Raw genomic sequence first — 17,500 nt, 5'->3', positions numbered from 1 at the left:
AGAGTACCCAATTCAATTTTATCCAGTTTTTAGGGGCAATTTAGCCCGGCCATTCCACTAGCCTGCACCTCTTTGGGTTGTGGGGGCGAAACCCACGCAGACACGGGGAGAATGTGCAAACTCCACACGGACAGTGAGCCAGGGCCGGGATCAAACCTGGGACCTCGGAGTCGCGAGGCAGCAGTGCTGACCCACTGCGCCACCGTCCGGCCACCGGGTTAGGAGGATTGACCATGTAAAAGTGACCAAATGGTTAGGTGGGGTTACGGGTATGGGGTGGGGGAGTGGGCCTGGGTAACTGAGGGAGTGCCGCACTGTCAAAGGGTCAGTACTGAGGGAATGCTGCATTGTGGGAGGGTCAGTACTGAGGGAGCGCCGCACTGTCAGAGTGTCAGTACTGAGGGAGTGCTGCATTGTGGGAGGGTCAGTACTGAGGGAGTGCCGCGCTGTCGGAGGGTCAGTACTGAGGGAGTGCCGCGCTGTCAAAGGGTCAGTACTGAGGGAGTGCCGCACTGTCAGAGGGTCAATACTGAGGGAGTGCCGTACTGTCAGAGGGTCAGTACTGAGGGAGTGCCGCACTGTCAGAGGGTCAGTACTGAGGGAGTGCCGCACTGTCAGAGGGTCAGTGCTGAGGAAGTGCTGCACTGTCAGAGGGTCAGTGCTGAGGGAGCACCGCACTGTCAGAGGGTCAGTACTGAGGGAGCGCTGCACTGTCAGAGGGTCCGTACTGAGGGAGTGCTGCACTGTCTGAGGGTCAGTACTGAGGGAGTGCCGCACTGTCAGGGGGTCAGTACTGAAGGAGAGCTGCACTGTCAGAGGGTCAGTACTGAGGGAGCGCCGCACTGTCAGAGGGTCAGTACTGAGGGAGTGCTGCACTGTCAGAGGGCCAGTGCTGAGGAGCGCCGCACTTTCAGAGGGTCATTACTGAGTGAGTGCCGCACTGTCACAGGGTCAGTACTGAGGGAGCGCCGCACTGTCACAGGGTCAGTACTGAGGGAGTGCTGCACAGTCAGAGGATCAGTACTGAGGGAGTGCCGCACTGTCAGAGGGTCAGTACTGAGGGAGTGCCGCACTGTCAGAGGGTCAGTACTGAGGGAGTTCCGCACTGTCAGAGGGTCAGTACTGAGGGAGCGCCGCACTGTCAGAGGGTAGTACTGAGGGAACGCCGCACTGTCAAAGGGTCAGTACTGAGGGAGTGCTGCATTGTCAGAGGGTCAGTACTGAGGGAGCACCGCACTGTCAGAGGGTCAGTACTGAGGGAGTGCCGCACAGTCAGAGGGTCAGTTCTGAGGGAGTGCCGCACTGTCAGAGGGTCAGTACTGAGGGAGCGCTGCACTGTCAGAGGGTCAGTACTGAGGGAGCGCCGCACTGTCAGAGGGTCAGTACTGAGGGAGCGCTGCACTGTCAGAGGGTCAGTCCTGAGGGAGTGCCGAACTGTCAGAGGGTCAGTACTGAGGGAGTGCCGCACTGTCAGAGGGTCAGTACTGAGGGAGTGCCGCACTGTCAGGGTAAGTACTGAGGGAGTGCCGCACTGTCAGAGGGTCAGTACTGAGGGAGTGCCGTACTGTCAGAGGGTCAGTACTGAGGGATTGCCGCACTGTCAGAGGGTCAGTACTGAGGCAGTGCTGCACTGTCAGAGGGTAAGTACTGAGGGAGCGCCGCACTGTCAGAGGGTCTGTACTGAGGGAGTGCTGCACTGTCAGAGCTTCAGTACTGAGGGAGTGCCGCACTGTCAGAGGGTCAGTGCTGAGGGAGTGCTGCACTGTCAGAGGGTCAGTACTGAGGGAGTGCCGCACTGTCAGAGGGTCAGTACTGAGGGAGTGCCGCACTGTCAGAGGGTCAGTACTGAGGGAGCGCCGCACTGTCAGAGGGTCAGTGCTGAGGGAGTGCCGCACTGTCAGAGGGTCAGTACTAAGGGAATGCTGCACTGTCAGAGGGTCAGTACTGAGGGAGTGCCGCACTGTCAGAGGGTCAGTGCTGAGGGAGTGCCGCACTGTCAGAGGGTCAGTACTAAGGGAATGCTGCACTGTCAGAGGGTCAGTACAGAGGGAGTGCCGCACTGTCAGAGGGTCAGTACTGAGGGAGTGCCGCACTGTCAGAGGGTCAGTACTGAGAGAGTGCCGCACTGTCAGAGGGTCTGTACTGAGGGTGTGCCGCATTGTCAGAGGGTCAGTACTGAGGGAGTGCCGCACTGTCAGAGGGTCAGTACTGAGGGAGTGCCGCACTGTCAGAGGGTCAGTACTGAGGGAGAGCTGCACTGTCAGAGGGTCAGTACTGAGGGTGCGCCGCATGGTCAGAGGGTCAGTACTGAGGGAGTGCCGCACGGTCGGAGGGTTAGTACTGAGGGAGTGCCGCACTGTCAGAGGGTCAGTACTGAGGGAGCGACGCACTGTCAGAGGGTCAGTACTGAGGGAGTGCCGCACTGTCAGAGGGTCAGTACTGAGGGCGTGCTGCACTGTCAGAGGGTCAGTACTGAGGGAGCGCCGCACTGTCCGAGGGTCGTCAATTTAAAAAGCCTTTTTTAAGCGGGTGAACAGGGTGATATGTGGGTGGTAAACCCCCCCCCCCCAAAACCCTCGAGTAAACAATGTGCTGCTGAGCGGAGCCGAGGGTGGGGGAAAGTCGGCCTTGCTGAACTTTAGGAACTATTACTGTGCGTCAAATATCGCCATGGTTAGGAGTGGGTCGTGGGTGGCTGGAGGGGTCGGTGTGGGAGCGAGGAGAGGCCCCGTTGTGTGAGGGCACAAGTTTTGGGGCACTGGTAACGGCTTCTCTGCCGTTCTCGCCGGCCCGGTACTCCACAAGCCCGGGGGTCGTTGCCGGCCCTGAGAGTCCGGCGGGCAGTGGAGGAAGCACGTGGGAGCGGATGGAATGTCGGCGTGGGCTCCAATCTGTGACAGTCACCGGTTTGTCCGGGGAGGCTGGTTGGGGGGGGTTTCGGAGATGGCGGAGAGCAGGGATTGAGAGGATGGGAGAATTTAATTTATCGATGGGAGCTTCCCTGTTTGAAGGATTTAGAGGTGAATTTTGAATTGCCGGGAGGGAACGGGTTTCGATATCTGCAGGTGTGGGATTTTGTGCGAAGGCAGATTTCGACCTTCAGCCCCTACCGCCACGGGGGATCCAGCACAGGGTCGTTTCCAGAACGGGGAGTGGGAATGGGGCAGGTATCGGATATTTATAAAGAACTCATAATTTTAGGACTGAGTTGAGGAGGAACCTCTTCACCCGAAGGATTGTGAATCTATGGAATTCCTCCCAGTGAAGCAGTAGAGGCTCCTTCATTAAATGTTTTTAAGAAAAAGATAGATAGTTTTTTGAAGAATAAAGGGGATGAAGGGTTAGAACATAGAACATAGAAAATACAGCACAGAACAGGCCCTTCGGCCCACGATGTTGCGCCGAACCTTTGTCCTAGATTAATCATAGATTATCATTGAATTTACAGTGCCGAAGGAGGCCATTCGGCCCCCTGAGTCTGCACCAGCTCTTGGAAAGAGCACCCGACCCAAACTCAACACCTCCACCCAACACCAAGGGCAATTTTGGACATTAAGGGCAATTTATCATTGGCCAATTCACCCTAACCCGCACATCTTTGGACTGTGGGAGGAAACGGAGCACCCGGAGGAAACCCACGCAGACACGGGGGAGGACGTGCAGACTCCGCACAGACAATGACCCAAGCCGGAATCGAACCTTGGACCCTAGAGCTGTGAAGCAATAGTGCTATCCACAATGCTACCGTGCTGCCCTTAAGAACAAATACATCTACACTATATAATTTTACCGTAATCCATGTACCTATCCAATAGCTGCTTGAAGGTCCCTAATGTTTCCGACTCAACTACTTCCACAGGCAGTGCATTCCATGCCCCCACTACTCTCTGGGTAAAGAACCTACCTCTGATATCCCTCCTATATCTTCCACCTTTCACCTTAAATTTATGTCCCCTTGTAATGGTTGGTTCCACCCGGGGAAAAGTCTCTGACTGTCTACTCTATCTATTCCCCTGATCATCTTATAAACCTCTATCAAGTCGCCCCTCATCCTTCTCCGCTCTAATGAGAAAAGGCCTAGCACCCTCAACCTTTCCTCGTAAGACCTACTCTCCATTCCAGGCAACATCCTGGTAAATCTTCTTTGCACCTTTTCCAAAGCTGTCCACATCCTTCCTAAAATGAGGCGACCAGAACTGTACACAGCACTCCAAATGTGGCCTTACCAAAGCTTTGTACAGCTGCATCATCACCTCACGCTCTTAAATTCAATCCCTCTGTTAATGAACGCGAGCACACCATAGGCCTTCTTCACAGCTCTATCCACTTGAGTGGCAACTTTCAAGGATGTATGAACATAGACCCCAAGATCTCTCTGCTCACTCCACATTGCCAAGAACTCTACCGTTAACCCTGTATTCCGCCGTATGGTGTTCGGGCCGGAACGTGGAGCTGAGTCCACAAAAGATCAGCCATGTCTCATTGAATGGCGGAGCAGGCTCGAAGGGCCAAATGCCGACTCCTGCTCCTAGTTCTTATGTTCAATGTTGGTGTCTGTTCTGGGATCGTAATAAAACTGCTTATGGTAACCTTAAATACTAAAGGAGGTGTTAATAGTGGCGCAGAATGCTGTGCAGAGAGACCTGGGAGTGCTAGTGCATGAGTCGCAAAAAGTTGGTTTACAGGTGCAGCAGGTGATTAAGAAGGCGAATGGAGTTTTGTCCTTCATTGCTAGAGGGATGGAGTTTAAGACTAGGGAGGTTATGCTGCAATTGTATAATGTGTTAGTGAGGCCACACCTGGAGTATTGTGTTCAGTTTTGGTCTCCTTACTTGAGAAAGGACGTACTGGCACTGGAGGGTGTGCAGAGGAGATTCACTAGGTTAATCCCAGAGCTGAAGGGGCTGGATTACGAGGAGAGGTTGAGTAGACTGGGACTGTACTCGTTGAATTTAGAAGGATGAGGGGGGATCTTATAGAAACATATAAGATTATGAAGGGAATAGATAGGATAGATGCGGGCAGGTTGTTTCCACTGGCGGGTGAAAGCAGAACTAGGGGGCATAGCCTCAAAAATAAGGGGAAGTAGATTTAGCACTGAGTTTAGGAGGAACTTCTTCACCCAAAGGGTTGTGAATCTATGGAATTCCTTTGCCCATTGAAGCAGTAGAGTCTCCTTCATTAAATGTTTTTAAGATAAAGATAGATAGTTTTTTGAAGAATAAAGGGATTAAGGGTTATGGTGTTCGGCGGAAAGTGGAGCTGAGCCCACAAAAGATCAGCCATGATCTCACTGAATGGTGGAGCAGGCTCGAGGGGCCAGATGGCCGACTCCTGCTCCTAGTTCTTATGTTCTAACTCATGGAGTCGGAGGAAGCGTAGGCAGGGGAGCTAAAGCGTAAATGGGAAGATGGGCTCGGATGAGCAAGTTTTCTGGGGTAGAGGACAGGTGTACGGGAGGGCCAGCGAACCATGTCCCTATATTTTGGGCATGCCCGAAGCTTAGGGGATTCTGGCAGGGGTTTTAGATTCACGACTGAGAACATTTCTATAATTCTGAATTCACCAAATGATCAAGAGATAGTCTTTTCATGGCAGAGAGATCAACAGTACACCTGCTCTGTCTGGCTTCAGCTCCAACACTGAAAACGAAACTAAAACGAAAGTAAAAAGCTGACAGACAGCCCAGCTCCACCCACAATCTGACATCACTGATAAACACTGATGTCCCGTCCACGGTGTTAAAAACCAGGATGGCACGAGTCAGGAGGTGCCGATGTTCGGAGTGTCGGAAGATCCGGGAGTCCAGGGGGCGAGAGACAGGCTGACGTTTTGGCCTTTGCTTCCTTGGTGACCCGGAGATGGATACTGTTAGCGTGGAGGGACTCGAAGCCGGCAAAAATCAGAGGTTTGGGTTAGCGACGTGGCCGGCTTTCCCAGGCTGGAGAAAATAAAGTGCGCCCCGAGAGGGTCAACGTTCGGGTTCGTCCGGAATCTTCAGAGAAAATTAACTGTCAGCAGCGGTGGGCGGGTGGGGGCGTGGAGTTAGATTATCGTATGGAAGAGGTGGGACTTGTGAGGGAGGGAGGTGGGTCTTTGCACTGTGTTGTCATGTGAGTGTACCTTTAAGAAATGGGTGTTTATGAAATGTACCTTTAAGAAATGGGTGTTTATCAGCGATGTCAGAGAGTGGGTGGAGCTGGGCTGTCTGTCAGCTTTTTACTTTTGTATTTGGCTGTTTGCTGCAGGGTGTGTTTTAGTTCCATTTCCAGTGTTGGAGCTGAAGCCAGACAGAGCAGGTGTACTGTTGATCTCTCTGCATTGAAAAGACTATCTCTTGATCATTTGGTGAATTCAGAATTATAAATGTTCTCAGTCGTGAATGTAATGTGCTTCTGTTAAAAGGTGTTTCTTCTGTCTTCTGGATGTTGTTTGGGAAGTTATTAAGCATTACTTAGTGTTGTATTCTTTGGGGGTTGTATTTGAATTGATGGGTGCTCAGATGTTCACGGTTTTAGAACAGAGAACATTACAGCGCAGTACAGGCCCTTCGGCCCTCGATGTTGCGCCGATCTGTGAAACCACTCTAAAGCCCATCTACACTATTCCCTTATCGCCCATATGTCTATCCAATGACCATTTGAATGTCCTTAGCGTTGGCGAGTCCACTACAGTTGCAGGCAGGGCATTCCACGCCCCTACTACTCTCTGAGTAAATAACCTACCTCTGACATCTGTCTTATATCTATCTCCCCTCAATTTAAAGCTATGTCCCCTCGTGCTAGACATCACCATCCGAGGAAAAAGGCCCTCACTGTCCACCCTATCCAATCCTCTGATCATCTTGTATGCCTCTATTAAGTCACCTCTTAACCTTCTTCTCTCTAACGAAAACAGCCTCAAGTCCCTCAGCCTTTCCTCATAAGACCTTCCCTCCATACCAGGCAACATTCTGGTAAATCTCCTCTGCACCCTTTCCAATGCTTCCACATCCTTCCTATAATGCGGCGACCAGAATTGCACGCAATACTCCAAATGCGGCCGCACCAGAGTTTTGTACAACTGCAACATGACCTCATGGCTCCGAAACTCAATCCCTCTACCAATAAAAGCTAACACACCGTACGCCTTCTTAACAACCCTCTCAACCTGGGTGGCAACTTTCAGGGATCTATGTACATGGACACCGAGATCTCTCTCGGTGTCCATGTACATAGACCCCTGAAAGTTTTAAAAAGGTTAACCTGAGTTCATAGAATAAACATTGTTTTGCTTTAAAAAATACTTTTCCATTTCTGCTGTCCCACACCTGTAGAGTGGGCCGTGTGCTCCCCGTACCACAATCTAGTAAACGTTGTGGGTCAGGTGATCTCCATGATACACTTTGGGGTTCTCTAAACCGTGGCCCTTAACAATTTGTATTATTATTATAAAATTATAAATGTCTTAATAAAATGTTTTTCAAAAAATAAAAGTGCTGATTGCCGAGTGAATCAAAGGGATATTGTGAATCTCTGTCTTCAAAAACTGGTCTTCCGTGCAATCCACAGAATATTAACTTGTTTGTCTCACGGTTCTTTCCCACTAGGAGGCGCGGGATACCTCCGGGAATCTGTCAGGTAAGAAACGGTCTCTTAAACTGGCGCAAGTGCTAATATTCACCCATTGGGGCTGAAGTAGGCCTCAGGCTTTGAGAGGCCGGCGCCGGGTTGGGGGAATGTTGTGCCGAATTCCCGGGGAGGACATTTCATTCATTTTTTCGTTTCATTTTCATTTCCTTTCATTTCAAGTGTTTGTTTTTTTTAAAAATAATTTTTATTAAAGGTTTTCATAAAATATCAATAACAAAATGAGAAAGAAAAAAGGACCCAACAGGGTTAAGCACAAAACACAATCTAAAAAAGCAACCCCCAAAACCCCTCCCCCCCCCTGTACCTAAATAATAAATTAACATTAACACCCGACTTAAGACAACAGGTGTATACACCCCCTCAGATCCTCCAGTGTAAATAACATAAACAAAAATAAAGGAAACCCCCCCCACCCCCCGAGCTGCTGCTGCCATTGACCATTGTCTACCGTTCTGCCAGAAAGTCTAAGAACGGTTGCCACCGCCTAAAGAACCCTTGTACCGACCCTCTCAAGGCGAATTTCGCCCTCTCCAGTTTAATGAACCCTGCCATATCGCTGATCCAGGATTCCACGCTTGGGGGCCTCGTATCCTTCCACTGAAGGAGAATCCTTCGCCGGGCTACCAGGGACGCAAAGGCCAGAATTCCGGCCGCTTTCGCCTCCTGCACTCCCGGCTCCTCTGCCACCCCAAATATTGCGAGCCCCCAGCCCAGCTTGACCCTGGATCCTACCACCCTCGACACCGTCCTCGCTACGCCCTTCCAAAATTCCTCCAGCGCTGGGCATGCCCAGAACATATGGGTGTGATTTGATAGGCTCCCTGAGCACCTAACATACCTATCCTCACCCCGCAAAAAACCGGCTCATCCTTGTCCCGGTCATGTGTGCCCTGTGCAGCACCTTAAACTGTATGAGGCTGAGCCTCGCGCACCAAGAGGAAGAGTTCACCCTCCCTAGGGCATCTGCCCACATCCCCTCTTGGATCTCCTCCCCCAACTCCTCCTCCCACTTACCTTTCAACTCCACCACTGAGGCCTCCTCCTCCTCCTGCATCACCTGGTAAGTTTCCGAGATCTTCCCCACTCCCACCCCCCCCCCCGAGAGCACCCTGTCCTGTACTGTGTGTGGCAGTAGCCGTGGGAATTCCACCACCTGCCATCTGGCAAACGCCCTTACCTGTAAGTACCTGAACGTGTTCCCCGGGGGGAGCCCGTACTTCTCCTCCAGCTCACCCAAGCTCGCGAACTTCCCGTCCACAAACAGGTCCCACAACTTTCGTATGCCTGCCCTGTGCCACCCCGAAAACCCTCCACCTGTTCTTCCCGGGGCGAACCGGTGGTTCCCCCGTAATGGGGTCCACGCCGAGGCCCCAACTTCCCCCCTATGCCGCCTCCACTGCCCCCAAATTTTGAGGGCCGCCACCACCACCGGGCTCGTGGTATACCTCCTTGGAGGGAGCGGCAGCGGCGCCGTTGCCAGCGCCCCCAGACTCGTACCCTCACAGGACGCCGTCTCTAGCCTCTTCCATGCAGCCCCCTCCCCTTCCATCACCCACTTGCGCACCATCGTCCCATTGGTGGCCCAGTAGTATCCACAGAGGTTGGGCAGTGCCAGCCCCCCCTATCTCTACTCCGCTCCAGGAACACCCTTCTCACCCTCGGAGCCCACACAAACCCCGTTATGCTCCTGTTAACCCGCCTGAAAAAAGCCTTCGGGATAAACACGGGGAGGCACTGGAACAGGAACAAAAACCTTGGGAGCACCGTCATTTTGATTGACTGCACCCTACCCGCCAGGGACAGCGGCAACGCATCCCACCTCTTGAACTCCTCCTCCATTTGCTCCACCAGCCTTGTAAAGTTAAGCCTATGCAGGGCCCCCCAGCTCCTGGCCACCTGGGCCCCCAAATATCTGAAACTCCTCTCCGTCCTTTTTAGTGGGAGCTCGCAATCCCCCTCTCCTGGTCCCCTAGCTACGAACAGCTCGCTCTTCCCCATATTGAGCTTGTACCCCGAAAAGTCCCCAAATTCCCTGAGCATCCTCATTACCTCCGGCATTCCTCCCACCGGGTCCGCCACATACAGCAGCAGGTCGTCCGCATAAAGCGACACCCTATGCTCCTCCCCACCCCGCACCAACCCCCTCCAGTTCCTCGACTCTCTCAGTGCCATAGCCAGGGGTTCAATCGCCAGTGCGAAGAGCAGGGGGGACAGGGGACACCCCTGTCTCGTCCCTCGGTGCAACCAAAAGTACTCGGACCTCCTCCTATTTGTGGCCACACTCGCCATCGGGACCTCATACAACAGCCTAACCCACCTGACAAACCCCTCCCCAAACCCGAACCACTTCAGCACCTCCCACAGGTACCCCCACTCTACCCTATCGAAGGCTTTCTCAGCGTCCATCGCCACCACTATCTCCGCCTCCCCCTCCCTCGCCGGCATCATGATAACTTTCAAAAGCCTCCGCACATTCGCGTTCAACTGTCTCCCCTTCACAAACGCCGTCTGGTCTGAACATAGAACATAGAACATAGAAAATACAGCACAGAACAGGCCCTTCGGCCCACGATGTTGTGCCGAACCTTTGTCCTAGATTAATCATAGATTATCACTGAATTTACAGTGCAGAAGGAGGCCATTCAGCCCTTTGAGTCTGCACCAGCTCTTGGAAAGAGCACCCTACCCAAACTCAACACCTCCACCCACCACCAAGGGCAATTTGGACATTAAGGGCAATTTATCATTGGCCAATTCACCTAACCCACACATCTTTGGACTGTGGGAGGAAACCGGAGCACCCGGAGGAAACCCACGCAGACACGGGGAGGACGTGCAGACTCCGCACAGACAATGACCCAAGCCGGAATCGAACCTGGGACCATGGATCTGTGAAGCAATTGTGCTATCCACAATGCTACCGTGCTGCCCTTAAGAACAAATAAATCTACACTATATCATTTTACCGTAATTCATGTACCTATCCAACAGCTGCTTGAAGGTCCCTAATGTTTCCGACTCAACTACTTCCACAGGCAGTGCATTCCATGCCCCCACTACTCTCTGGGTAAAGAACCTACCTCTGATATCCCTCCTATATCTTCCACCTTTCACCTTAAATTCATGTCCCCTTGTAATGGTGTGTTCCACCTGGGGAAAAAGTCTCTGACTGTCTACTCTATCTATTCCCCTGATCATCTTATAAACCTCTATCAAGTCGCCCCTCATCCTTCTCCGCTCTAATGAGAAAAGGCCTAGCACCCTCAACCTTTCCTCGTAAGACCTACTCTCCATTCCAGGCAACATCCTGGTAAATCTTCTTTGCACCTTTTCCAGAGCTTCCACATCCTTCCTAAAATGAGGCGACCAGAACTGTACACAGTACTCCAAATGTGGCCTTACCAAAGTTTTGTACAGCTGCATCATCACCTCACGGCTCTTAAATTCAATCCCTCTGTTAATGAACGCGAGCACACCATAGGCCTTCTTCACAGCTCTATCCACTTGAGTGGCAACTTTCAAAGATGTATGAACATAGACACCAAGGTCTCTCTGCTCCTCCACAATGCCAAGAACTCTACCGTTAACCCTGTATTCCGCATTCATATTTGTCCTTCCAAAATGGACAACCTCACACTTTTCAGGGTTAAACTCCATCTGCCACTTCTCAGCCCAGCTCTGCATCCTATCTATGTCTCTTTGCAGCCGACAACAGCCCTCCTTACTATCCACAACTCCACCAATCTTCGTATCGTCTGCAAATTTACTGACCCACCCTTCAACTCCCTCATCCAAGTCATTAATGAAAATCACAAACAGCAGAGGACCCAGAACTGATCCCTGCGGTACACCACTGGTAACTGGGATCCAGGCTGAATATTTGCCATCCACCACCACTCTCTGACTTCTATCGGTTAGCCAGTTCGTTATCCAACTGGCCAAATTTCCCACTATCCCATGCCTCCTTACTTTGTGCAGAAGCCTACCATGGGGAACTTTATCAAATGCCTTACTAAAATCCATGTACACTACATCCACTGCTTTACCTTCATCCACATGCTTGGTCACCTCCTCAAAGAATTCAATAAGATTTGTAAGGCAAGACCTACCCCTCACAAATCCGTGCTGACTATCCCTAATCAAGCAGTGTCTTTCCAGATGCTCAGAAATCCTATCCTTCAGTACCCTTTCCATTACTTTGCCTACCACCGAAGTAAGACTAACTGGCCTGTAATTCCCAGGGTTATCCTGGGAATGGTCTTCATGGATGATCTGCGGCACACAACCCTCAATCCCCGTGGCTAAGACCTTCGCCAGCACCTTGGCATCTACATCTAGCAAGGAAATCGGTCTGTAAGACCCACATTGCAGGGGATCCTTGTCCCGCTTCAGGATCAAGGAGATCAGTGCCCGGGACATCGTTGGGGGTAAAGCCCCCCCCCCTTGCCTCATTGAAGGTCCTAACTAACAGCGGGCCCAACAGGTCCAGATATTTTTTGTAGAACTCGACCGGGAAACCGTCCGGCCCCGGTGCATTCCCCGCCTGCATGCTTCCTATCCCTTTGGCCAGCTCCTCCAGCCCAATCGGGGGCCCCCAATCCCACCACCAGTCCCTCTTCCACCTTTGGAAACCTCAATTGGTCCAGGAAACGGCCCATCCCTCCCTTCTCCCGTGGGGGCTCAGATCGGTAGAATTCCTCGTAGAAGTCCCAGAAGACCCCATTGATGCCAACCCCACTCCACACCACGCTCCCTCCCCTGTCCTCAACTCCCCCGATCTCCCTAGCTGAGTCCCGCTTCCGAAGCTGATGCGCCAGCATCCAGCTTGGCTTTTCCCCATACTCGTAGACCGCCCCATGGGCCTTCCTCCACTGCACCTCAGCCTTCCTGGTGGTCACCAGGTCGAATTTGGCCTGGAGGCTGCGCCTCTTCCTCAACAATCCTTCATCGGGCTCTTCCGCATACCTCCTGTCTACCCTCACCATCTCCCCCCACCAGCCTCTCCCTCTCCCCCCACTCCCTCCGCTCCTTGTGGGCCCTGATGGAGATCAGCTCTCCCCTCACCACCGCCTTCAGCGCCTCCCATACCATCCCCACTCGGACCTCCCCGTAGTCGTTGGTCTCCAAGTACCTCTCTATACTTCCTCGGACCCGCTAGCTCACCTCCTCGTCCGCCAACAGCCCCACCTCCAAGCGCCACAGCGGGCGCTGGTCCCTCTCCTCCCCCATCTCCAAGTCCACCCAATGCGGGGCGTGGTCCGAAATGGCTATTGCCGAATACTCGGTATCCTCTACTCTCGCTACAGCGCCCTACTCAAAATGAAAAAGTCGATTCGAGAATAAGCCTTATGGACATGTGAGAAGAATGGAAGTTTCCTAGCCCCCGGCCTTGCAAATCTCCAAGGGTCCACCCCTCCCATTTGGTCCATAAATCCCCTCAACACTCTAGCCGCTGCCGGCTTCCTACCCATCCTAGACCTGGAGCGATCCACTGCCGGATCCAGAACCGTGTTAAAGTCTCCCCCCATTATCAGGCCCCCCACTTCCAAGTCTGGGATCCGACCCAACATACGCCGCATAAAACCCGCATTGTCCCAGTTCGGGGCATACACATTGACCAGTACCACCCTCTCGCCCTGCAACTTACCACTCACCATTATGTACCTACCGCCATTATCTGCCACAATGCTCGACGCCTCGAATAACACCTTCTTTCCCACCAAGATCGTCATCCCTCGATTTTTGGCATCCAGCCCCGAGTGAAACACCTGACCTACCCACCCTTTCCTCAGTCTTACCTGGTCTGCCACCTTCAGGTGTGTCTCCTGGAGCATAACCACATCCGCCTTGAGCCCCTTCAGGTGCACGAACACGCGGGCCCGCTTAACCGGCCCATTCAGTCCCCTTACATTCCAGGTTATCAGCCGGATCAGGGGGCTACCCGCCCCCCCTCCCCCCCCCCCCCCCCCGCCGACTAGCCACGACCCCTCCTCGGCCAGCCACGCGCCCCGCCCCCCCCCACACCCGGCCCGTTCCCCACAGCGGCATACCCCCGTCTCAACCCCCCCCCACTCGCTCCAGCTCCTCCTTGATCTTAGCAGCAGCAGCTCGATTTCCCCCCCACCCCCACCCCACCCCCCCCGGCTAGGACCCATCCTAGCTGGTTTACTCCCCCCATTGCACTTCCGCAAGTCAGCTGACTCCTGCTGACCCCGGCCACTCCCGCGTCCCCTTCGACTCCTCCCATTGTGTGGCACACCCTCCTCTCCCGCTCCCCATTCACAGGCTCTCCCCCTCCGTTCTAAGCGCAGGAAACAATCCTCGCTTCCCCGCCCCGGTTCTCTTCCCCCCCCCCCAGTCTTCGGCGCGGGAAAAGAAATCCCGCGCTCTCCACCTACCAGGCCCCGCCACCAACCAAAACAGTGCCCAACCCGCCCCATCCACCCTCCCCAACCCAAAAGAGAAAAACACAGAGAAAAAGAAACCCAAAACAATGCAAAGGCCCACCCCCGAACCAAAAATAGGCATAACATATCCACCGCAGTCCCCAATCGCCCATCCCGACCCTCAGTCTGTGTCCAGCTTCTCGGCCTGAACAAAGGCCCACGCCTCCTCCGGAGACTCAAAATAATGGTGCCGGTCCTTGTAGGTAACCCACAGTCGCGCCGGCTGCAACATGCCAAACTTCACCCCTTCCCGTGCAGCACCGCCTTCGCTCGATTGTACCCGGCCCTCCTCTTCGCCACCTCCGCACTCCAGTCCTGATATATCCGAACCTCCGCGTTCTCCCACCTGCTGCTCCTATCCTTCTTGGCCCACCTGAGCACACACTCCCGATCGACAAACCGATGGAACCTCACCAGCACCTCCCGCGGAGGCTCGTTAGCCTTGGGCCTCCTCGCCATCACTCTATGGGCCCCTTCCATCTCCAAGGGCCCCTGGAAGGACCCCGCTCCCATCAGCGAGTTCAACATGGTGACCACATAGGCCCCCACGTCCGGCCCCTCCGGGAGGCCCAGAATCCGCAGTCTTCCGCCTCGACCGGTTCTCCAACTCCTCGAACCGCTCCTGCCATTTCTTGAGGAGCGCCTCTTGCGCCTCCACCTTTACCGCCAGGCCTAAGATCTCGTCCTCGTTGTCAGAGATCTTTTGTTGAGCCTCTCCCCGGGCCGTCTGTGTCTCCAGCAGCTTATCACTAGAAGCCTTCATCGGCTCTAGCAGGTCCGTTTTAATCTCTCTGAGGCAGCGCTGGATACCCCCCTGTTGCTCCTCCGCCCACTGCCTCCACGCTGCCTGGTCTCCGCCCGCCGCCATTTTGTCCTTCTTCCCTCCCTTCTTCTGGTCCACCACCACCTTTTTTGTCACCCCGCTCCTAGTTAAAGCCATATACTGACGTGGAACTATTATTAACTCCTTCCCACACCGGGGAACGTTGAAAAAGTGCCCTTGGGGGCCCTGAAAAGAGCCCAAAAGTCTCGAGAGGGAATCCTTTTGGCAGTGTTCGCGTCACCAATCTGCCCCAAAATGTCTGTGGAAACTCCTGAAAAAGGTCTAGGAGTCCGTTCCAGACGGGAGCTGCCGAATGCGTGACCTACTCCTCCATGGCCGCCACCGGAAGCCTCGTCCCTGCTTCTTCAGTGGCCCTGGTGAGATCTTTTCACAGTTGTTCCCTCTGCTGCTAGAATTCACTTTTGATAAAGGTCCTCAGGTCAGTTTGCAGCTTTAAGCTTGCCCTTCCCCCGCTTGCATGCTGGAAGGGGCTCTGTTTATCCTGCAGTTACAGCCAAATCTTTTACTGTTTCTGCCGGGTCTGGTAGGCAAAAGACATAACATTCCTGGGGGACACTGTCAGGGGAGTGTTGCAGTCTTCTTCCCACACCGGGAAATGTCAAACAAATGCCGTGGGGGCCCTGCAAAAGAGCCCAAAAGTCCGTTCCAAGCGGGAGCTACCGAATATGCGACCTAGCTCTGCATAGCCGCACCCGGAAGTCCATTTCAAGTGTTAATATTCACCCATTGAGGCTGGAGAAGGCCTCAGGCTTTGCGAGGCCGGCGCGGGGACTGGGGCAATGTTGTGCCGCATTCCCGGGGGTGGACAGTCCCAGCTTCCGCCTTTTGGGTTCCCGACACCATTCCGCCAAATCTCCCGTCCCCTCCCGAGGTTCCCCATCCCTGGAATAGGCCCGGCGCATCCCTCGGGGTCCCCTCGCGTCTTCCCGAGCTCGAGGCGAGCACAGCAGGACGTAATACTCAAATTGAGGCCTAACCAGCGTTTTATAAAGGTTCAGGTTACGTCAGTAAATCCATTCATGACGGCCAAGATCCCGTGAGCGTCGCTATTTATGCTCTCAATGCGTCCTGGAAGCTTTGTGGGCTCATATAAAGCCTCCCCCTCCCATTCCCCCCCCCCCCCCCCCCCCCCCACCGCCCCAGGTCCCTCTGACCCCACGCAATGTTTATTTACCAATGTGCCCTCATCAATTTTCGCTTGCCTTATCCCACAGCGGGCAACTGGCCCAGTCTGGGAGCCATGCCGAAAGGCCGAAGGTCGCTGAAGAATTCCGCCGCCTCCATGGAGAGCGGGCGGAGCGCGGACAGCGGAGAGCCCGGGAAAAGGGTCGCGGTGGATCCGGCGTTCAGGAAGCGCCTGGACCAGCGGGAAGATGTCCTGAGGGACCTCCAACAGGAGCTGCTCCGAGCTCGGTGCAAAATCCGACTGGACGACGCCGCCGATTCGATCCTCCTCGTCCCGGCTTCCCGCGGAGCCTCCGGCGAGGTCGCGGCCGGGTGGGGCGAGGGGGCGGAACGGGCCTTTCGGAGGTTTCAGGAGCGGGTTCTTGGCGAAGACGAGACGGGCGACCGGCCTCAAGCGGGAGGGGAGACCCGGGCTGTGGCCAGGCTGGAACATCCCTCCAGGTTCTCCGTCATCTGGCCACCCTTCAAGGAGCAACTTGCGAGCTGCTTCCCAGGCCTGAAATGGGCCCTGGATGAGTCGCGCACCTCGATCACCTTCTCTGGAAGGCCGACGTTCGTGCGGGACGCCATGTCCAATCTTAGTACCCAAATGGACCAGGTTTTGGAGCAACCGATCCGCCTATCCGACAAGAAGAGGGCATTCCTCGCCTCGTGGGCTCCCGGGGAATTGGCCAAGGAGCTGTTCTCTTTCCCCGTGGCCCTAGAGTTGGCAGACGACCGGGCCACCCTACTGTGTAGCTCCTGGCCTGAACTCAACCGGGCCAAGTCCATCCTGACTAGCCGAATCGTCCAGGAAGAAGTGGACGTCCAGGGCGACGCTCAGGATTGGCTCCAGTCACGAAGTCCATTCCCTGATGAGTTGACGAACAAGGTGCAGGTGGTTGAGGTCAGGGACAAGCGAGGGTGACACGTCCAAAATCTGCATTGTTGGCTTCGAAGAGGAGGCAAAACGTGTGGCGTGGGCCGTAAGGGAGCATTCACGTGACAGCGCCAACGTGGTGGAGTGCATCGAGCCTGACCAACAGGCCCTGGTCACACACGTTCACCCCATCCTGGAGCTGATGGGTTGTCAGGGTTTCCAATCGACCATCAGTACCCAGGGCAAGCGGAGGATCGTTCTCACAGGGCCCAAGTCCATCGTGGAGGCCGAGAAGCTCCGTCTAAAGGGCGGCCTGGCGTCCGTCGAGTGGGAGAGCTTGACCGTGGCTGAGCCGGGGGCGAGGGCGTTCTTTCAAGGCCGGGGGACGGAGTGTCTAGCGGCCGTCGCTAAGGGCACCAAGTGTTTGGTGGCGATGCAGGAGGAGGACAGCCCGGAACCCGAGGGAGGAGGTCAGTCAGCGTTCCCGGGCAGCGGTGTCCTCTCCAGCTACCGGGCCGGCGGCTCCCTGACCGTG

At 54.5% G+C, this 17,500-nt stretch overlaps 2 protein-coding genes across 2 annotated transcripts in view; both read left to right on the top strand.

Annotated features, from left to right (window-relative positions):
• The window catches only part of LOC140418171 (uncharacterized), a 28,809-nt gene extending 11,794 nt beyond the window's left edge, over positions 1-17,015 (top strand). Inside the window, exons 3-4 of the mRNA XM_072501595.1 lie at positions 7,589-7,619; positions 16,136-17,015. Of these exons, the coding sequence (XP_072357696.1) occupies positions 7,589-7,619; positions 16,136-17,013 (909 nt within the window). The 3' untranslated portion in view covers positions 17,014-17,015. The remainder of the gene's footprint in view (positions 1-7,588; positions 7,620-16,135) is intronic.
• Positions 17,015-17,500, top strand: part of LOC140418170 (protein mono-ADP-ribosyltransferase PARP14-like) — a 314,190-nt gene continuing 313,704 nt past the window's right edge. The window contains exon 1 of the mRNA XM_072501594.1: positions 17,015-17,500. This exon is cut by the window's right edge and continues 615 nt beyond it. Within this exon, the coding sequence (XP_072357695.1) occupies positions 17,168-17,500 (333 nt within the window). The 5' untranslated portion in view covers positions 17,015-17,167.

Source organism: Scyliorhinus torazame, chromosome 5 (genome assembly GCF_047496885.1).
Source record: "Scyliorhinus torazame isolate Kashiwa2021f chromosome 5, sScyTor2.1, whole genome shotgun sequence".
In the NCBI taxonomy this organism is placed as follows: Eukaryota; Metazoa; Chordata; class Chondrichthyes; order Carcharhiniformes; family Scyliorhinidae; genus Scyliorhinus; species Scyliorhinus torazame.
Note: the sequence above shows the minus strand (reverse complement) of the source record. Positions and strands in the feature narration are given on the sequence as shown.